The 21,713-nt window shown below is 34.0% G+C and overlaps 2 protein-coding genes and 1 pseudogene across 2 annotated transcripts; 1 reads left to right on the top strand and 2 right to left on the bottom strand.

Annotated features, from left to right (window-relative positions):
- The first annotated feature begins 7,069 nt into the window (after positions 1 to 7,069).
- Positions 7,070 to 7,285, top strand: LOC141836455 (uncharacterized). The gene has a single exon (XM_074723948.1). The coding sequence runs from the start codon at positions 7,070 to 7,072 to the stop codon at positions 7,283 to 7,285; it is 216 nt and encodes a 71-aa protein (XP_074580049.1).
- A 3,052-nt stretch (positions 7,286 to 10,337) lies between these two features.
- On the bottom strand, positions 10,338 to 11,726 carry LOC141836546 (squamosa promoter-binding-like protein 16; annotated as a pseudogene).
- Positions 11,727 to 13,031: 1,305 nt separating this feature from the next.
- On the bottom strand, positions 13,032 to 14,134 carry LOC141835514 (putative ribonucleoside-diphosphate reductase small chain B). Its single transcript, XM_074722927.1, is given in 2 exon segments — positions 13,032 to 13,082; positions 13,607 to 14,134. Coding segments are annotated over 2 exon segments (579 nt in total).
- Between the last annotated feature and the right edge of the window lie 7,579 nt (positions 14,135 to 21,713).

Here is a 21,713-nt window from a genome sequence, read left to right as displayed (position 1 = left end):
CAAAAAATTAGGCATTTTATGATGAATTTTAAAAAATAATTCATTGCAGAAATATTTTATGATGAATTTTATGATAAAATATTTTTTGTAGGTAATATGCCATCGTCAAATTTTGCGATGAAATAATATAAATTCATCATCAATTTTGTAATAAATTAATATTTTATTGTTAAAGTCGTAAATTTTCGATGAAAATATGTATCGTCGTAAAATTTACTCATGCAAATCTGCGATGAAAGTCAATTTTCATCGTAGAGATGCAACGAAAATGATGTTTGTCGTCAATTTTTATTGTCAATTGATGACGAAATTAAGTTTGTCGTTATTTTGTGATGAAAATATTTTTATTACCAAATCGATGACTTAAAATTTATTCGTTGTATATCCATGATTGGCGATGAAAGTGTTTTCGCCATTAAGTTGGCGATGAAAATAGGTATTCATCGTAGAGTTGTGATATACAGTGTTTTTTCGATAATTTTGTGATGAAATTATTTTCATTGCAGAATTTATCGTAAAAAATAATAGTTTTTTTAGAACCTCTCTATTCTTTCATTTGATCATGTTTATAAATATCCTATTTATAACAAATACAATAAATTCAATCCAACACTCCAAGATATAGCATTCTAATACATTTTAACAATCCAAATAAAATTATATTTGTTGTATAAGTCAAAACAAGCAACTTTTTTAAAGAAACATACAAGTCATATTTCATACAACACTAATATTCTAATCTTAACAAGTCAAATTTAAATGTTATAAAATAAATTATTATATCTAATATTCAATTTAAATTCATTCTATATATCCAAATAAAAATATCTCATAACAAATAGTCTTAAAACGGCAACAAAATACACATAAATGTCGTTGCCATCCTTGCTGATAGATATTTTCTTTTCTTTTCATGCTTCTTTTCCTATATCATAAAACAAACAAATAAAAAATATCATTTTGTACGAGAAAAATCGTTATATAAATTAATACAAAACTTAATAGGTAAAGGTTTACTTCTTTTGACATGAATTTTTAAATTTTACTGTATTTTTAAATTTATTTAAAATAAATTAACACTACTAATCAATAATACAAAAATGAAGAATTCACAAACTTAATCAAATAACAAATGTTCAAAATACTTCTATGAAAAATAACATTTATACACAATTAGGATCATGAAGAATTATCACCACTATCGTCATCGTCGTCATCATCATTAGAATCAGGAAGAACTTGACTTGAAACGGAGTCTAACTGAGATGTCGCATTTTGAAGTTCTATTATTGACGTAATTTTCTTATTTCTTGATCCTTTTACAATATTATTCTTTTTAAATTGCTAACTTCTTCAGTCAAGTTTTCTATTTGTATCCTTACTACTAGTGGGGTGGAAGAAGATGCATTAACAATTCTATGGATTCTGCTTAAAAAATTCATTCTCAATATCTTTCCCTATTAGATCCCCATTCATCTCCAGTCATATATTCAGATTATTCTTAATGAAGGATTCAAATTCATCATTATCATCACTAACACTTGAACTTCCCTGTGCTAGTTCTACTTTATCATATTTTTCCTATATTATCATGAAAAATTAAAAATAATTAAATTTATAATAATAATAATTTAAAAATATATATAATATTGATTATATCTAATAGAAATCACATTTAATATAAAAGAGAGTAAGTGCATAGCTATTAGAATCTAAGTTAAAAATTAAGATTCAAGATTAATTTAAATCTTAATTGTTTTAGTTCTATTTCTGCTTCAAGCTTTGTCTTTCTTTTGAAATGTGCAAGTGAAAGTCTCTATAAATAGTGATTCCTTTCCTATTTTCTTGAGCTAAAAAAATATTGTTAAAAATAATATAATAAATTCGTTTTAAAATTAATTAATAAATTCGTATTTATAAAATATATATATATATATATATATATATATATATATATATATATATATATATATATATATATATATATATATATATATATATGCAGATAAGTCTCCAAAATTATAAGTTTGATTTGTTTTATTCTGCAGACTCTATTGTTTGCTTTCCTCGATTTGTCAAATGTCGGAGATCCTAACTTAATTTTCCTCGATGATGCAGGGTGATTTTTTCTCCTAATCTTCACATGATTATGTACATGTCAGATGTGATCTTTATATTTTTTTCTTATTTTTTTTATTTCTAATTCTTTGTTCGGGTTCCAATTAAATATCCGCTAGAATGAAAAAATAATTGATTATATATTCACTTTAATTTTATATACAAATTGAAGAAGATATATACTTTAAATTCCTTCCACCAGAATGTTTTTATGGGTGTTAGAGTGTTTGTATATATCATTGAAGCCCTTTCTTAATGGTTATTCATTATTTTATTTATCTCGCGAATAACACATACAAAATTTGAAAATTTATAATAAAATTATAAACAAATATTGTTAAATAATTAAAATAGTAGTTGAAAAAATAAAATATTTTTAAATACTTATGAATCTTCGTGAGAGATTATATTCTCTCGAATATTTTGCATTTCAGTAGCGGACTATCTATTCGAAGGTACTGGTGACTACAGTGACGATGAATCCGGTGAACGTATTGACGAAGGTGCATGGGAAAGTCCTACCTGATCAGGGAGGGTGTAGATGGTGGATCCTAGGTGCCAAATAAATTGTCCAGGAGTACTCCGTTTGTGTTCACCACGTTGAAATTGTCAATCAAAAATTATTAGGATAAAGTAATAAATATTATTTCATAATGAAGAATATAAAAAACTTTATCATATTTGCTAATAGACAAAGAATGTGCGAAACCAAACACCAAGATGCCACCTATACTGACTTATAAGAAAAACTACAGTGGATTAACAGATAATCAAAATATTTAAAAATGAGACAGTATATAGACAATTAATTGAGCTACGAGTTATATAAATGTACAGATTAAAATTAAATTTACTAATAAAAAATATATTGCCATTTTTGAAAATTTCTTTATTTTTTTATTATATAATAATATTAAAGTCCTTATTCTCATTGACATTCTCATCATCGTCGTGGTCGTTATCGTCATCATTATTATTATCAGATTCATTCTCATAAATTTCCCTTACATCCACGTTTATCACTACTCCGTTGGGATCTTGTAATGTTGAAATAATATATTTCTCGGTTTGAAATGTGTTCGCAACTTCCTCTTGTTGATATCCCAAATAAAAGATTATACGGAGTTAATATAACTGACCAACAAGAATAACCTTCATGATTTGACAAATGGACGAATCAATCAGTATAGAGACCTAACCTAATGTTACGAGTCTCTTTTGCATGTCAAGTCATATATTCAGCAGTGACTTCTGATGTATAAAGTATTTGTAATCTAAGTGTTAAAGGCAAATAAAATAATTGAGTATATGATTTACATCGTTATTAACTCCTGTTGGTTATCTTGTGCCTAACTTGATTACAAAATTTACAAACATCTGCATTTTGATCATTTTCCTAATATATCATACAACCATCTCTGCAAATTCAATCATTTCCATCGGAAGACTTAATTCTTTTATAAATTTTTCATGACTGTAAAAATTATTGAGCATTATATGATCACGGGGTAATACTTCTCTAATAATTTGAACAAAATTATTAAAATAATCTTTAGACATATTATATTCTGCCTTGACATTCAACAGTTTTGCGGTGAGATAATTTAGTATGATTGTCATAACCAGCCCATACAGGTTCATCTACAACACTCAATATTTCTTGAAATTGGAGATATGTTTTATTATTCACATTCTCATCAACACTTTGTTCTTCTACCTCTCCCAACGATGATGTATGAGTAGTAAATATTTATTCGACTATTGGAGGACAACTAGAACTTGCAATACTTGATTCGGAAATGAAATTTTAATCCGCTACATCAATTATCATCTTTTGATATCAATTTAATTTATTATAATAATTTTGATCCCTACTAACTTAGACGTGTATGTTTTATCCATAATTTTCGTCAAATATGAATGACTCACTATAACATGTGCAATTATAGTGATTCGAAGTAAAATCAAATCTACAAAGATATTTTTAAACTTTATTAGATTATAAAAATTGACCATTGTGATATTTTTTTTATACGGACACCTTATCTTATCCTCATCCAAATATTCAACATTACTCCAAGCAAGATTTATAAATTGTTCCAACCCACTAAAATCTCATAAGTTAAACCTTGACGTTCAAGTATATTCTTTTTATACACCCAACTCTTTTCTTTCTATATTTTTCCTTTTTTAAATTTATTAGCATATTAAACAAAACTACTGGATATAAAAGTTAGTACCTTATTAACAACAATAACATAATTTATTATTATTAAAATTTTAAAACAATAAGTAATATTACAGAACGATTGCATACCTATAGCAGATGAACAAAAATGAGTGTCTCCAAATACTTTAAGCTCACGTCAAAATAAGACCTACATAAATAACATTACGAAGTCAACAATATCAAATATGTAAATTATGTTTAATTGCATGTATTGACTAATAAATAGCAAGTGATAGGTAGTTTAGGTGGGACTGAAATGGTTGCAAGTAATCTGTACCACCTATAATGGCGAAATTTTAAAATCCAAGAGTAAATTCAAGTTGTAGTCACCTTTTATATTCTTGCATAATAATAAAATATCTAAAATTTTAAATTGGATGAAGAATAAATCATAGGTACCATTGAAGCTAGTGCTCGCACTCGACTCGCCTTAGCTCTCATGTTCGGATCACCTCAATGGTTGCCTGACCGATCGATCAACCCCTATGGTTGGGCCGCCCAACCCCACCAATCGAAGCCAACCCAACCCCACAGGTTGCCCCACCTCAATGGTCAGCCGGTCAGGCTCATCAACATGCCGATCGACCTCAGCAGACGACCCGACCAACCTGATTGGTCGACAACTGAATTAATCGATTGTAGGGAGAGGAGAGGAAGCTTACTGCCAGAGTTATCGAACCCCTCATTCGTCGCCTAGGTTGTCATCGTTGATAGTCGCCATCGAGATCGGGAGTGGGAAAATGAGATTTTGCGGAATGGGAATCGGGTGGAATTTGGATTAGGTTAGGGTTCTTGACGATGAATCTATATTCGTCGCTAATTTGACGATGAATCCGGGATTTATCGCCAAATGATTGTAAAGTGGAGCAGGAATGTGCCAAATGCTCGTCAAATAGGCGATGAATTTAAAATTTATGGTCGCCTATTTTTGATGAATTTTAAATGCATCATCACTTTGTGATGAATTTTAAATTCGTCATCAATTTGCGATGAATTTGATGATAAAAATAGTTTTAGTGACAAATTTGATGATAAAAATTATTTGTTGTTAATTCTGTGATTAAAATATTTTTATCGTAAATATCATTGTTAATTAGTGATAAAATAATTATTTATTACTAAATTTATTATAGATTTATAATAAATTATTTTCGTCATTAAAATTCATCATTAATTAATTATTTTTTTTATAATGATAGACTCAAGAGATAATTCTTGGTAGTTATCACCATGTATAACTAGAAAATAAATTTAAAAAATATCTCATTGTAAAAGATCACATTAATAAATATGCAGTGGATATTTATTATGTTAACATTCAAGTATTGATAGCACATATTCCATGAATAAAGATTTTCTTTCAATATAAGGGCTACGGGAAGCATATGAAAATTATTAATTGATTTTGTGTAGCATATTTTTTTAGTCATGTAAGATATTCTTTAAATATGTTGATATTCTTTAAATAAAACATATATCATTTTAGTGCACATAAAGTACTCATGGAAAAAGTTATGAAAATGATTTAGAGGGCGAGGGTTTGAATCCTGGCAAAGCTAGGCAATATCCTTTTGCGTCGTGATCAACTGCAGTTTCTCGATTTACCTCATCACATATGGTCGTAGGGCCGACCGTGTGGAGCCACTAAGATGGCGGATTCCACTTTTTTGCAGAAGATGAGAATTTATTCATGGAGTACTTAATCCATAAAATGCTCATCATAAAATATTTTTCATTAAACAAGTTCAATCACTGTATATGTTTTTGAACTTTGGAGTTTGTCACTAATGTAAATTAATGGTCATAATAAGATATTATTAGATAAAAACTCATATTAAATCATTCATGAACTAAAGTGGTCCACGTGTCATGCATTCACACATATATCTTGAAAGCATTTATGCTTAATTTTTTTAATGGTAGCAAACAAGAGTTTTCAACTGCATAAAAAGCGTAGAACTATCAAACGAGTTCATCATAGAGACGGATTAACTCGTTAGAAATCCTTTATACGGCGGGGCAGGACGAATTGATCCATCAATTTACGAGTTGAAAAATTTTCAATCCATTCTAGCTAACTTAAGATGGATTGCGAGTTAGGTGAGTTAATCTACAGATCTGTTAAAAAATAAAAAATATTAAAATTTTTAAGTTTGGATTGTAGTTTAAATGGATTAAGTTAAAATTTTTAAGTTTAGATTGTGATTTAGATGGGTCAAGTCCACTAATTCATTAAATTTATTCTTTAATTTTAAATTTTTTAAAAAAATTAAATTTTCTCAACCTACGGATCAATCTACGCGGGGTCGTGGGCCGATCCACATAGGTTGCAGGCCTAGACGGATCGATCCATCTGAATTCATCTTAAAATAGATTAATATAATTTCAACTCAATCTATTTAAATTATTCAGCAGAACGAATCAATCTGACAGACTTAAATCAAATTGACAACTCTACTTTTGTGACGAAGGTTACTCTAGTCTAGTTAATTGTTAGGACTCTATTAAGTTGTATGAAGTATGAAGTTCCATTACAGATGGCAGATATTGTGGAAGATAAGATTCCAGTGCAATTGTGCAAATCAAGCAAGGAATGTAATCCAAAGTCATGCTGTTCCTTTCTTCTCACCAACGACAAGAATTTTTACAATTTTGAGCGAGAAGAGATATATAGGGGGAAGCGAGGGGGAGAAGTTAAAAGCTTATTAGTTGGTTGATCGGATGGCGGCGGATTGGGGGCCGGTGGTGGTGGCGGTGGTGCTCTTCGTGGTGCTGTCGCCGGGATTGCTGTGCCAGCTGCCGGCGAGGGGGCGAGTGGCAGAGTTTGGCAACATGCAAACGAGCGGCATCTCCGTTCTTATCCACGCCGTCTTCTTTTTCGTCCTCATAACCATCTTCCTCCTCGCCGTCGGTGTCCATGTCTACTCTGGAAGATGAGATGATCTGCACATCGACCATCGCCCATAGCTTAATCCCTCTGTTTTGGTGAAGATTAACTGCCAGGAGTGAAATTTGTTAGAGATCGACTGTAATCTTATGGGTTGGTATTCATTAGAATGAATTCAAGCTTTGACTGAGTGACCAACTTATCCCAGGTGAGGAACTCCAAATCGAACAAAGCTATAGTTCTATTTGATAGATGTTGCACTGTTTTTTCATGACTGCGGACTGTCTTTCTTCTAAAATGTAAAAGCATAAGACCACAAACTAATCCATCTATGCCCTCTTCTCACCTTAATTTTTTTAAAAAAAAAATCCGATTTTCAATTTTTGTGAGCCACTTAATTTTGAGATGGACGGCCCGATTCATATTCCGTCCATCAAGTAAATTTAGTATCATTAATAGAGTTGTCAAACGGGTTAATATGGGATGGGTCAATCTGCTAGAAACGTAATCCGTCATATGACGGGGCGGAGCGGACCAACCCATTAATTTGATGGGTTAGAAAATCTCCAATCCAATCCAAAATGTATTGTGGATTAGGTGAGCCAACCTATGGACCTGTCAACAAATAAAAAAGTATAAAAAATATTAAAATTTTTATGTTTGAATGACAATTTAAATAGATCAAGTTGAATTTTTTTAATTTTGGATTATGGTTTAAACGGGTCAAGCCTGTTAGTGCATTGAGTTTTCTACTTTAATTTTAAATTTTAAAACAATCAATAAATTTTTTCAACTCAGAGCTAATCCAAGCCCATCATAGATCGATCCATGCGGATTGCGGGCTTAAACGAGTCAGCCCACCTGAACATACTTTTAAAATTGATTGATAAAATTTCAATCCAATCTGATTAAATTATTTAGTGGAGTAGATCAATCTGATGGGTTCAACCTAAATTGATGGTTCTAATTATCAATAGTTCAATCGTTATAGATGTGTTTGGCGTGAGAATTAAATTATGCTTATTTAGGAATACATTCAATCTTTTACCATTACATCAAGTCCGGGGCCCTCTTCTCACCTTTAATGAACAATGGAAAAAAAGGTGAAATTTAGTGTTTTTTTAATTTTAAATCTATAAGTTTAGGTATGCTCGCACTTTAATTAATATAAAATTAGATCTCATTTGAAGTATATTAATTCCTTTTCAATTAAAATCTCATAAAGTTAGTTCATGACTAAATAATAATTGAATGGAGCACCATATCTATAAAGATGATTAGCTCATGACTAAAAATAATTGAATGAAGTACCATATCTATAACAAAGATGATTAGCTCATGACTAAATAATAATTGAATGGAGCACCATATCTGTAACTAAGATTATTCGATAATTTACTGTACTGCATATTCAAGTTTTCATAATACATTTTTACATAATTTTCATATTTACTAAAATACTTAAGCGTTTTCTATTATGCCCCTTTTTATATGATTGTACATTCATCAATAATCGATTGTGACGTGGATAGTTGACTACACTAGTCGATTGTTGAACTTGTTGTGCTCGATTTGTGGATGTCAATCAATTGTGCCACTCAATTGTGAATTTCTTCGAGTTGTCACAAACTTGGACAATTAGTTAATTAATTCTAACACATTAGTCGACTATCATAAATTTAATATCCTAATTTTAATATCTTAATCCATGTTTGACGACATGGTTACACTTAGAATAAGGGAAAGAGTGTAATGAATTTAGTTTGAAGTGTTTCTGAAGTGTCTAAGATCACTAGCAAGTTTTGATTAAAAACTCATTGATAGACCTATAGTGTCTAGAATTTCAAAAGCTCAGTATGACCTGGAGTCCTATGAATCCTTTGTTAGTGTTGATGAGTAAATATAATAGACTTAGACCTTTTAATGAGTTTATGTCAAATTATCTCAAAGTTATAAAGATTTTAAAAATCTACAACGCTCAATTTAGATTGCGAAATCTAAGTTTGAGGGCACAATTACACTCAGGAAATTTCTAGTAGTGTAATAGTCTTGGTTTAAAATGATTTGAGATTTCTAAGGTCAAAACTCACTGATGACCTTAAACACTTCAGAATCATTTCAAATTATGACCATTATATTTTTGAAAGTCTCTTGAGTGTAACTATGCCTTTGGATATTTTACAGCCTAAATAAAGAGTTGTGGGTTTTTGATATTGATATAACTTTAAGATGTTTAATCACAAGTTCATTAGAGTATCTACATTTGTCATACCCATTCATCAATACCATCAAAGACTTTCTTAAGACTCCTAAATTCAAATTATATCAAGATTTTAAAATTTCAAACATGATAAAATCATCTTCAGAAACACTTCAAATCAAATTTATTATACTCTTGCATCTTTATCGTCACTAAAGTGCTAAACAGTTCAATTTAATTGCTGAAGATGATTTAGTGGGCTGTGATTGTTGAATGAGACGTCATTTCAAACTTGGTAGGACGCAGGAGACACTCACAGATTGAAGTCATCTCCCACAGCTTGACAATGCCCGGCCATGGTCCACCACCACCCGCTCTTCTCTGATGTAAAATACAGTAGCTCGAAATTTGGTATTCAGATAATAAATTTCAAGTAAAAAAGATGGTGCCATCGTTCCTTCGAAGCTGATCGATTGGTGGCACAGTGCAGATAGAAGAATAATAATGGATCGGAGGGAGGGAGGGAGGTTGGTGTCGGAGCATGAGCTGTTCCATTGGCCTGGACGTTGCGAGCTGTGCATAAACGTCAGTGCCGATAAGAATAATGGCGAAAGCAAGCTGCCTCCTTGGCGACAGCATGTCGGCCATTTAGCTTCTTGGCGTCTTATCTCCGCGTCCGCTCCTTGGATTTTGCCTAGATTCGCATGTCCTGCTCGAACAAGACATGCCTGGCCCCGATCGCCATGGATTCCGCACTCGCCGATACATGCAACCGAACAGAGCCGGTTGTCGGAGAGATTGTGAGTCCATCTCTAAATCGATCACGACAATTTCGTACTGGTTTTTAAAATATTATCATCATACTCAGAATATGTCAAACAGAGAGAGAGAGAGATCGATCGATTCACTGCCAGGAGAAGGGAAGAGCTTGGGAGGGAGGCCCTCCCCCCATCACGTTATACACGCACTGGCAGTGAAGCCCAGCTCCAGCCCCAGCCTCGCAAACAAACACATCGCCTGCTGTTCCATCCTCGGCTCCTCCTGGACCAGAAAAGGCGGTCGGCGCTGGAGCGTAGCACGAGGCTTGAGCGGTGGCGTAGGCAAGGTCTGAAACCAGGGGCTGGTGCACGGGGATCCTTCCAGCAGGCAGGATCTGGCCGATGCCCGAATCCTGAGTTCTGCTGCTGCTGCTGACAGAAGAGAGAGAGCACACTCGGAGTCGAAGGCTTGGGCGAGAACTCTGCTGCTGCCGCTCTCTGCTGAAGGTGTCGCCTTGATCATGGGCTGGAATGTGGACTGAGAGAAAGGACCGGCGTCGCCGTGAAGAAAGGAAAACGGCTTCATGTTTCTGGCGCTGGGACAGCCGGAGAAGCTTTGCTGGCTGTTGATTCCGTGTAGGGAAGGCCCCTGCGCCGGAGTTGGGGTTGCATGAGGAGGATGCATTAGGAACCTGCTGCTTCCTGCACGCAAAAGTTTAGGTTTCAGAATCTGCATTGCTTTTGTTTCTGAAATCAGTCGAACAATACAACGAATATATAGCATGCCCTGAGTGCTCGGGAATAAGCTACTGGTGTTGATGGATTCTGGTTGCGGCTTCCTCCGGCGTCGATTGTGCCCGTCCAGGCGTTTTCGGCAGCTTCGTTTCACCTCATCAAACTCCACCAGTTGGTGAAACCTGTTGCGAGAATTAACAAACACTCACATTTTTGCTTTCGTCGGAAAAAATTAAAGCTTGAGGTGGTGTTTTAGAAGCACGGCCACCGGAAACTTTATATCCAATTGAAGCAGAAGAAAGCAGAGAAGAGGTAGAGAATGGCGTGTTAAGGAAGAAGAAATTGTACTCGGTCGATGCGAGTTTGTATAGGGCAGCCAGCGCTGTTCCATTACCTGCTGCACTGTTGGCAGAAGCGCTGCTCCTGCCCACCCACCATCACCACCGGAGTCTTGGAGTGGACCTCGCAGACCTTGTGCCGCCGGTGATACTCCCGGGAGTTACTGAGGTCGGACTTGCACTCGTCGACCAAGCACGAGGCGCCGGCATTGCCGCTCGCCCGGGCTCTCCTTGACGGAGCCGCCGCCGCCGCCGCTGACGCTGCGGGGTCAGGGAGCCACCTCTCCGCCGGCCTAAACTCACCCAGCCGACCCAGTCTCAGATCGACCGAACAATCCATCACCCCGCCGCTCTGGCTCCCGAGAACGAAGCCCGGCGCCACCAGAGCCCCCATGCTGAGCTCCGCTCCCTGCTCCAGCTCCGCCATATCCCATGGCGGCACCTTGGAGCTCCACTCCATCCAAAGTCTGAGCAAATTAAACGAGGGAACGAATCTAACAAGTTCGCAAAAGCCCTGCGGCGGCGAGGTTTATCAACGTCGATCGGATGGACGCAGACCTCCTGAACAAGCACGCATGCATGGAAGGCCGATCAGAGGCGCTCTATAAGTAGAGATGAAGCTTGAGCTAGAATTATTGGAGCCGAAGCGCAGTGAATTCGGCAAAGTTACCGAAAGGAAGAGAGAGAGAGAGAGAGGAGCTGCAACTGTGGGAAAAAGTTTCAGTGACGGTGGAAGTGGACAGCATCAGCTAAAAGTGACAGGGAGTTGTAGCTATCCACTGCAAGTTGGGAAGAGAGAGAGAGAGAGAGAGAGAGAGGTTGATTTAGGTGCGCGATCATGTCACCGTGCTTCCACTTGTGCTAACATGTTTCTCTTGTCTCCCTCTCCGGTGCATTTTCTTCTTGCTGCAGAATCTCCATGGCTGCCTCTTCATATCTTTCGCCGTGTCTTCTTCTTCTTATCTTTAGAGCCAATCATGCCCTACATCACCACGTGCGCTCTGGATCAATCTTTTCTGACCAACTTTTCAAAAGTCACCCTCCATTTCATTTATTTCCATTAGCGAGACACGGCCGGTAAATTTGAAGAAGATGTCCTTTGAAGGATACACGTGTCCATAAATCAGCAATGCTTTACCGACATGAATCCAACAAAACTTGATTTCACTGTCAAGTGATCTATTATCATCTTAAGTAAAATAAATATATAATATATTATTTCAGAAGTTTCACATGATTAATCTTATGATTATCTGTAAGAGATAAATCAAAAAGTTATAATTAATTACAAGAGAGGGGGGCATTATCTCGCTTTCGTCAAGATTCAATCCTTACCCACTTCAGCAATTCTGTTCCATCATAACCAACTCAACTATGTCCCAATAACTGATCCATTATCATCGGTCCTATAGCGATAGGTAGATCCAAAGACAGATTTAAATAAGAGCTATCCTGAGCTGTAGCCCAGTCCTATGAATCTTATAATAATTTATCATTGATAAATATTTCTTTAAAGGGTTAGTGGCGCAGTTGGCTAGCGGTAGGTCTCATAGCTCTTGAGGTCGAGATTTCAAGCCTCTCTCACCCCATAATATAACTTTAATCAAAGATGAATTCATGTTGAGCTCTAATCTAATTTTAAAAAAATTAGATATATATTTATAGTCTACAATTTGGTATCAAAAAAATTAATAAGTTCTTTTTTTTTTCATTGTATTTTCATATTTAACTCAACTTTTTCATACCAAATCAACACAGTCCACCTTTAATTTCTGGATTTGTCTCTGCCCTTGATGCAAGCAAATGTGACAAGTCGCTCGGCTAAAGATATAGTCGTCAAGTTGAATTAGACCCGCTGAGTTGACCTGTCCCATCAAATAATTTAGGTGAATTGAGTTAAAATTTTATCAACCCATTTTAAGATGGATTAAAATAGGTTAACTCACCTAAACTCGCAACCCACGTGGGTTGACCCACGGCAAATTTTAATTACCCACGGATTGAAAAAATTTATTTATTTATTTTAAATTTTAAAATTAAAATATAAAACTTAATGAATTAGTGGATTTCATCAATTTAAATTACAATTTAAGTTTAAAAATTATAATTTAAATTTAAAACTTTCAACTTAATCAATTTAAATTATAATTTAAATTTAAAATTTTTAATATTTTAATAGACCCGCACAGTTGGCCCACCTAATCCGCAGCCTGCCTTGAATTAGGTTGGGTTGGAGATTTCTCAACCCACCAAATTGGTGGATTGACCCACCCCGCCCCGCCATATGATGAGCCCGCCATAGATTAGCCTGCTCTGTCATGGATTAGCCCATTTGACAGCTCTAGTGAAAAAGCCAGAGAAGTCAATCCAATGAAGAGCCCACTCTGCCTTGCGAGCGACAGCGGGCACTGTGTCGATGGCGTGGAAAAGGCACGACTTCTCCTCGTGGTCTTTGATGTAGGTGTCAAGGAGGAGGGAGTACATCTCAGAGTGGATGTTCTCGATGGCAATCTGGAAGCCGTAGAAAGCGCGGGCCTCGAGGAGCTGGACATCACGCATGAACTGGTCGGCGAGGTTCTCAAGGACAATGTCGTCCGAGGTGGCAAAGAAGGCGAGGACGTGGGAGATGAAGCGATGCTTGTCGGCGGAGAGGCGATGTTGCCAGTGGAGGAGATCGGGCGACAGATCCACCTCCTCCACCGTCCAGAAGGAGGCCACTACCTTCTTGTAGAACTCTCAGATGGAGGGTTAGATGATGGGGAACATGCAGAAGCGGTCGGGATTCTCCGCCAGCAACAGCTCGTATTCCGCTTCGATTGCTCCTCCGCCAAGAGAGGCGGCAGCCAAAGGTAGGGTTATCGCCGTCATGGTGGGGATGCAGAGAAGAAACGGGACGGTTTGGGGGGAAAAGAGACAGGGCGTGTAAGGAAGAGGTGGAGGGGGGTTTAAATTCAGGCGAGATTTTGGGCGCCATTGGAGAAATTAATTATGAGTTTTTTAAATTTAGGAGAGATTTTTTCGAAACGGCAGCGAGAATGGCGGTACTTTTACAAGTTTTGGCGCCATCAGTGAGATTGGCGGAATTTTAAAATTAGGCGAGATTTTGGTGATGGTGGGACTTTCCTTCCATATATAATATATTAAGAAAATGCTCCAATCAAATTCTATTCAATTTATTTAAAACAAATTCAGTAACTAAAAATATTTACCTATAAAAATAAATAGACATTGAAATTTATAGGTAAATTTATTTGTTTAATTTTAAATATATAGATAATTATTTTAATTTCATCAACTAGGTAGAAGTAAATAAAAATTCGATTAAACTGAATAAACCATCCAAATTCACCGAATTTAAAAATTCAATTCGATTATTTTAAAATTTTAATTATTTTTTAAAAAATTAATTAATTCAATTCGATTTTGATTTTAAAATTTCTTATTCAATTAAACTGAATAAATCAAATTAATCAAAATAAAAAATAATATTTAAATTTATAAGTAAGTAAACTTACAAATCCCTAATTAATTAATAAATTTTTTATAATATTTAAAAATTTTAGTTATTTCAACTAATTGAATCAAAAATCAAATTAATCGATATTTTATCTGTTCAATTTGTTCAATTTTTATTTAAAAATTTGATCAATTCAATTAGTTCAAAAAAATTTAATTCGGTTCAATTTCAATTAATTCAATTCAGTTCGATTATAATCGAATACTCAACCTTATCTGAACCCTCTGTTGAGAATAATCTGAGTATATGACTAGAGATGAATGGGGATCTAATGGGAGAAATATATTGAGGATGAATTCTTTAAACAGAACTCATAAAGTTGTTGATACATCTTCTTCCACCTCACTAGTAGTAAGGATACAAATAGAAAACTTGATTAAAGAGGTTAACAATTTAAAAGAAATGATATTGCAAAAAATCAAGAAATGAAAAAATTACACCAACAATGGAACTTCATAATACGACATCTTCAATTAGGCTTCATTTCAAATCAAGTTCCTCCTAGTTCTAATTAGGCTTCATTTCAAATAAATTCCTCCTAGTTCTATAATGATGATGACAATAATGGTGAAAATTCTTCGTGATCTTAATTATGTATAAATGTTATTTTTCTTCAAAATAAGTGTTTTGAACATTTATTATTTAATTAAATTTGTGAATTCTTTATTTTTATATTATTGATTAATAGTGTTAATTTGTTTCAAACAGAGTCAAGAGTCAGTGAGTTAGAAATTCATGTAGAAAGAAGTAAATCAAATGATATTTTTTATTTGTTTGTTTTCTTATATAGGAAAAGAAGTATGGAAATATAAAAAAATACCTATTATGGACGACGATGACATTTATTCATATTCTATGATCATTTTAAGACTATTTATTATGAGATATTTTTATTTGGATATGTACGATGACTTCTTAATTGAATATTAGAGAAATATAAGAAATAGATAGCTGTTGAGTTGTCACACGTTCTCAAACAAAATGAAAATCAATTTTCACATATTTTGTATGTGCATGAAAGATGGGATTTGCAGTAAGATATGTGGCTCCAATATTATCATACCAAATTTTTGGTGCAACTTTTGATGCAAGATGAAGTTAAGAAAGAAGTGATTGAAGCCAAATAATTTCAGACATTGTATTGGCTATAGCTTTATATTCAGCCTCAGTGCTTGAACGAGAAACCGTAGGTTGCTTTTTTGAATTCCATGAGATAAGGTTCCAACCAAGAAATATTGCATATCCACTAATAAAGCATCTATCCTCAGAAGAGCTTGCCCAATCCGCATCACTAAAGGCATGTAAGTCTCGATGATTGACGATATAAGAGAAAATCATGTAAAATAGTTCCTTTGAGATAACGAAGAATCCTTTTCACACCTCCTGAGTTTTGTTTAGTGGGAGCATGCCTGAACTAACAAGCACGATTTACTCTAAAGGTAATATCAGGGCGTGTGATAATGACATATTGTAAGGCTCCAACAATGCTTCGATAAACCTATGGATCAAACATAGCAGGAGAAGATGCAGAGAAAGTCATTTATGGCAATTGGTGTTGATATTGGGCGTGCTCCATCCATCTTAGATCTTTGAAGAATTCTAGTAATGTACTTGCTCTAGGAGAGGAGACAACCTTCATCATGTGGGATAAGTTCATACTAAGAAAAAAACGTGCATTACCTAGATCTCGAATAGGAAATTCTTGATGAAGAAGACGTAATAGAGTTGTGATGTCTTTTTTGATCATTGTAAGTAATTAAAATGTCATCCACATAAACAAGAAAGAATATCATAGACCCATCATTGTATTTGTAGAATAGCGAAGAGTCGATCTTAGATCCAAAAAATCCTTGACCTTGTAACTAGCTGGATAAACGATGAAACCATGCACGAGGGACTTGTCGAAGACCATATAAAATTTCTTAAGTTGACAAACATGAGATGAAAATTGTGAATGGAGGTTCCTAGTGGTTGCTCCATAAATATAGTTTCCTCAAGATGACGATGAAGAAATGCATTCGTCTAATTATCGTATAGGCCAATTAGAACTAACAGCTATTGATAATAATAATCTGACAGATGTAATTTTGATGACTGGGCTAAAAGTGTCATTAAAGTCAATACCTGATTGTTGTTTAAATCCTTTGGTGTATAAGTCAATACCTGAGCTTTGTATCGTTCAAGAGAACCATCAGCTCAATGTTTAAGATGAAAAATCCATTTTGAGCCCACAACATTCATGGAGGAAGTGTGTGGAACTAAGCTCCATGTTCCATTACGAAGAAGTGCATCTCCGAAGCCATTACACTACACCAATTCGGATCCTTGTTCGCTTGTGACAAATAAGTTAGTTCAACAAATTTTGAAGAAACCACTAAAGCTCACTGAAGGGCATGTCGAGTTTCCATTGGTGGGTAACGCGCATAGATGTCACTTAAGGGCAAAGTACGATGAGGAGCATCATCATTTGAATCACCTGTGGATGGTAAAGAGACAATAGTAGGGTGACATGGAGATTTAGATGACGAACTTGTATTATCTGATGATCCAGAGTTAGAGAGTATAATATCTGGTGATGCTTCTGAGATTGGGCACGAAATAGGTTCTAACATATTATCCCTTCTATTAGTGCATCCTGCTCTTAATGGAGTAGCCACTTGGGGTGATTCTGATGGTATAGGAGAGATTATAGAGAACCCTGGAGCAGCATCTAGGACATCCCCTCTTGTTTCATTAGGGTGTCTCATCGAATGAGCAACCTGTGGGAATTCTGATGGGATATTAGGTGGTATCAAGAAAGTACAACTGTTTCTGGAGGATGAAGTTGTTGTTGTGGATGCAAAAGGAAATAGAGACTCATAAAAAGTAACATGTCGAGATATATATATACGTCCGATCGGTATATGCAGACAATGATACCCATGGTGCAAATTACTGTAACCAAGAAAAATATATTGTTGAGAACGAGGATTTAGTTTATGTGTAGAGTAGGGACGTAGCCATGGATAACATGTGCAACCAAAGATACGTAAGAAGATGTAATTAGGAGGCCGATTATAGAGTTTTTCCATGGGACATTTATGTTGAAGCAATGGGGTAGATAGACGATTAATGAGATAAACTATAATTTAGACTGCATCATCCCAAAATTTGAGAGGTATAGATGCATGATTAAGAAGAGCCAAAGCAGTTTCGATTATATGATGATGTTTCCTCTCTGCGGAACTATTTTGTTCAGGAGTGTGAGGATATGAGATTCGATGAAGGATGCCAGAAGAGTCTAGATGGCGATGAAGTGCTTGATATTCACCACCCCAATCAGAGTGGAGAGAGTATTCTACGACCAAAATAACGTTTGACATGTCTTTGAAATCGACAAAAGATATTAAAAAGATCATATTTACGTTTCATGAGAAAACCCCATGTAAACTTACTAAAGTCATCAATAAAAATCACATAATAAAGAAGATCTTGATTTGATAAAATAGGAGCAGGACCCCAAACATCAAAATGAATTATTTTTAAAGGAAAACTAGACACATAAGAAGAAGGGGCAAAAGATAATTTATGGCTCTTTGCTTTCAAACATGCTTCACAAGAATGTGATGAAGATGCCAAAGAAGTTGGTAAATCAAACCGATTAATGATACTTTGAATGAGACATAAAGATAGATGACCAAGTCGTGCATGCCAAGCGTACTTATTTGTACATTCTCCAATGAGGACTTTGGCGGATGTAGGTTGAAGGTAATAAACACCAACTCTAATTTCTCCTCTAAGCAAGATGGTTCCAGTTGTCAGATCCTTCACAAGACAATGATGAGGATGAAATTCAAAAAACACATTATTGTCAAAATTCGTGTGATATACTAGCACATTGAAATTCAATTTTTTTATATAAACCAATTATTACAAGATTCATTTTTTAAAAGTATTTAATAATGCAATATAGAAAATTATTATATTTAATTTTTGGTATAAACTATTAATAATACCAATATATATTTATTTTCATACCAATGAAATATATGTAATAGTATTTATGATATTTTAAAAATATTTCATGATGCAACGAAATAACTTTTTAATTTTTATTATTCTACTTCTTATTTAGTTTTAATAAATTTTTATAATGTAGTACTAATTTAAATGAAAATATTAATAATGAATATTTATCTCCTTGTGTATTATCAAAGAAAATAAAATAAGAAAATATTTTTTTATTATTTCTAAAATTTATTTAGTTGTATTTATTTTAAATTGTAGATATAAATTAAAAAATTTATAAACAATATTAATTTTATATTATGATACTTTAATTCCATTTAAATATTCTCTTTCTCCTCATCTTAATAACATTGTATATAATATTAAAAATTATTTATATAATATTTATTAAAAAATATAATAAAATATGAAATATAATTAATATTTCTGAAATATAAATTATTAGTAGTAGTAATTTAAAATTTATGAAAGCACATATTTTATATATTAAAAGAATGGTCCACGAGGATCCTCGATCAAGTTCCACATAGAAATTTAAAAATTATTTTACGACTTCTTTTTATTTAATGAAGTGGATTTCAATATCCTAAGTGGTGGTTATAGAAGGCTCGAACCTTTTCCGTCCTTTTCATGATCGTCAAAAAGAAATTTTAATTTATCTAGTGTCAATCGTTATTATGGAACATATGTTCAATATTGATGGTAACATATTGGATGAATGACAATCGACTTTGTCTCTTGACTTATTGAAAGCCTAAACATTATTCAATGATTGGACCCAGCCGAAAAAAGAATTCAAAGAATGTAACTTTTAGATAATGATGAAGTTGAATAATTTGATACCAAAGGAAGGAAGTGAGTAGTAATGTCACCTCTTGAGATAAAAAGGTAAAAAGATTTAAAAACTATTTGAGTTTTGATTCCTCTATATTCTAAGAAAAATAAGTACAAATCTTCTTTTATTTATTTTTATAAATTTATATTTTTTTATTTGTATGATATAATAATATTGAACCGTGATGAATTATAAATTTAATCGTGAACTGTAAACGTCTAGGATGGTTAAGGTTAAGAGTTGACTTATCAAGAATCGTCGATCGATGGTTACGAATCAATAATTTTGAACCATTGAATCAGTGATTTTAAATCGTAGAATCTAAGTCCTGGTCAGGTCTAGAAGCGAGGGCAATGAAATATACTCCTATATTTTAAAATGTTGTTTTGGATTCGGATCGAGCGCTCCTCTTTATACAAAATGAATAAATAAATTATTAAATTACAGTTACAATTAAAATCCACAACGATAAACACGGGAAGGGAAAAGAGTGAATAATCGCATGCTAACTGTCGGCATGCCTGGCTTCCGTCGCACGTGTTCCGAAGCATCCCGAGTCACGTGCGATGGCCCACTGGGGCATCACGCGCGGATTGTGCTCGAGTACTGTTGGGATGCTCTACAGAGTCGGGGCCCACGCCATGACACCACAAAGTTTTTAAGATTACCTTTTGCCCCCTATTGTTAACTTATTTAAAAATGCATCTTATTTTTGTGTTGCCCATTCTTCCATTAACAACTTATGATAAAAATACCCACAACTTATAGCTTGATACTTATGCTTTGTTTGGCCAGAGGTAGGGGAAGGGTAAATAAGGAAAAGGAAAATTTTAACCTTTATTTGGGATGAAATAAGTTAAGGAAGGAAAGAGGAGAGAAAGGTAAGTTTTACTTTTACATGCTCATGAATTACGATAATTTCTTACACTTTGATTTGGAATATAAGGAAGAAGAAGGAGAATTTTAAAATATTTTATTTTAATTTTATCTTTATTTTAAAATATTAATTCTTAAATTAACTCATCTGTTTAGGTATCTCGTCTTTGCATTGTTGCTCCTCACACAACGCACGTCGTCACTGTTCAATGTCCAACCGTTCGCACTCCACGATGTCGACGTGCGACCCTCACCGTAAATCTCTTCGAGGATAAGATTCAAGAGGACAGAGACAGATAACTTAATGTTCTTCTTCTCCTCCTCTAAGGACAGAGACTTATCCAAAAAGCATATGTTGTGTATTTTAGGACATTCCATATTTCAACTTTTACATGCAATACTGATAGAATTTTATAATTTCCCATCTATCCTCTATATATATGCGTTGTCTTTTTTTAAGAAGTGAGAGTATTTTTATAACTTTATATATTTAACCTTTATTCTCTTCCTTTCCTCCTAAATAAGATAATATATGTTACGTTAATGAACCTTTCCATCTCTTCCAAACAAGGCGAACATAAATACTTTGTTTTCCCTCTCTTTTATTCCTTACTCTCCATTCTCTTTTCGTTAATACACCTTCTCTCATTCCATCCAAATAGATCGTTAAGTAATTTAAAATTTAGAATTGAGATGTCTTTTTTTGTTTTATAGAGATAGAGAGGCAATCGAAGGGGCACTTACTAATGGGTTACAACTCTTCCAATTGAATTCAAACTTGGGGTTTGGATTGCTTAAGGAAAAACAGTTCACCTCTCGTCTTCACGACATTGAAGGAGGCGTAAGCCTAGAGCAGTCAAACGGATTAATCCATAAAATATTAATTTAATCCGTCTAAATTATTTAATAGGACGAGGATTAATTCGACGAGTTTAATCTAAAGATTCTACTTAAGTCTCTCTTATTTGTAACTACTCTTAAGTGGGTTTGCCATTATAAGGCCCAGCATTTGGGTCTTTACTGGCAGCCCATTAGAAGCCCAAAGAGGGTTGGATAATGAAAATTCTTAATTGGATTGTCTAAATTTTTACCAAACTAATTTTAAAGATCAATAATTTCTTCTTAAGTTTGCCTACTTCTTAATTTTTCCCAATTAATCTAAATCATTTTAGCATTTTCAAAAATTAACTGCATATTTTGTGTATCATGGA

The sequence above is a fragment of the Curcuma longa genome, chromosome 10 (assembly GCF_044706935.1).
Source record: "Curcuma longa cultivar G26 ecotype Majalengka, Jawa Barat chromosome 10, ITB_CL_G26_1.1, whole genome shotgun sequence".
NCBI classification, from domain to species: Eukaryota; Viridiplantae; Streptophyta; class Magnoliopsida; order Zingiberales; family Zingiberaceae; genus Curcuma; species Curcuma longa.
This window is presented reverse-complemented; position numbering and strand designations above follow the sequence as displayed.

What these genes read in the sequence shown, in the direction of transcription:
- LOC141836455 (XM_074723948.1), top strand. Translation starts at nt 7,070, where the DNA reads ATGGCGGCGGATTGGGGGCCGGTGGTGGTGGCGGTGGTGCTCTTCGTG.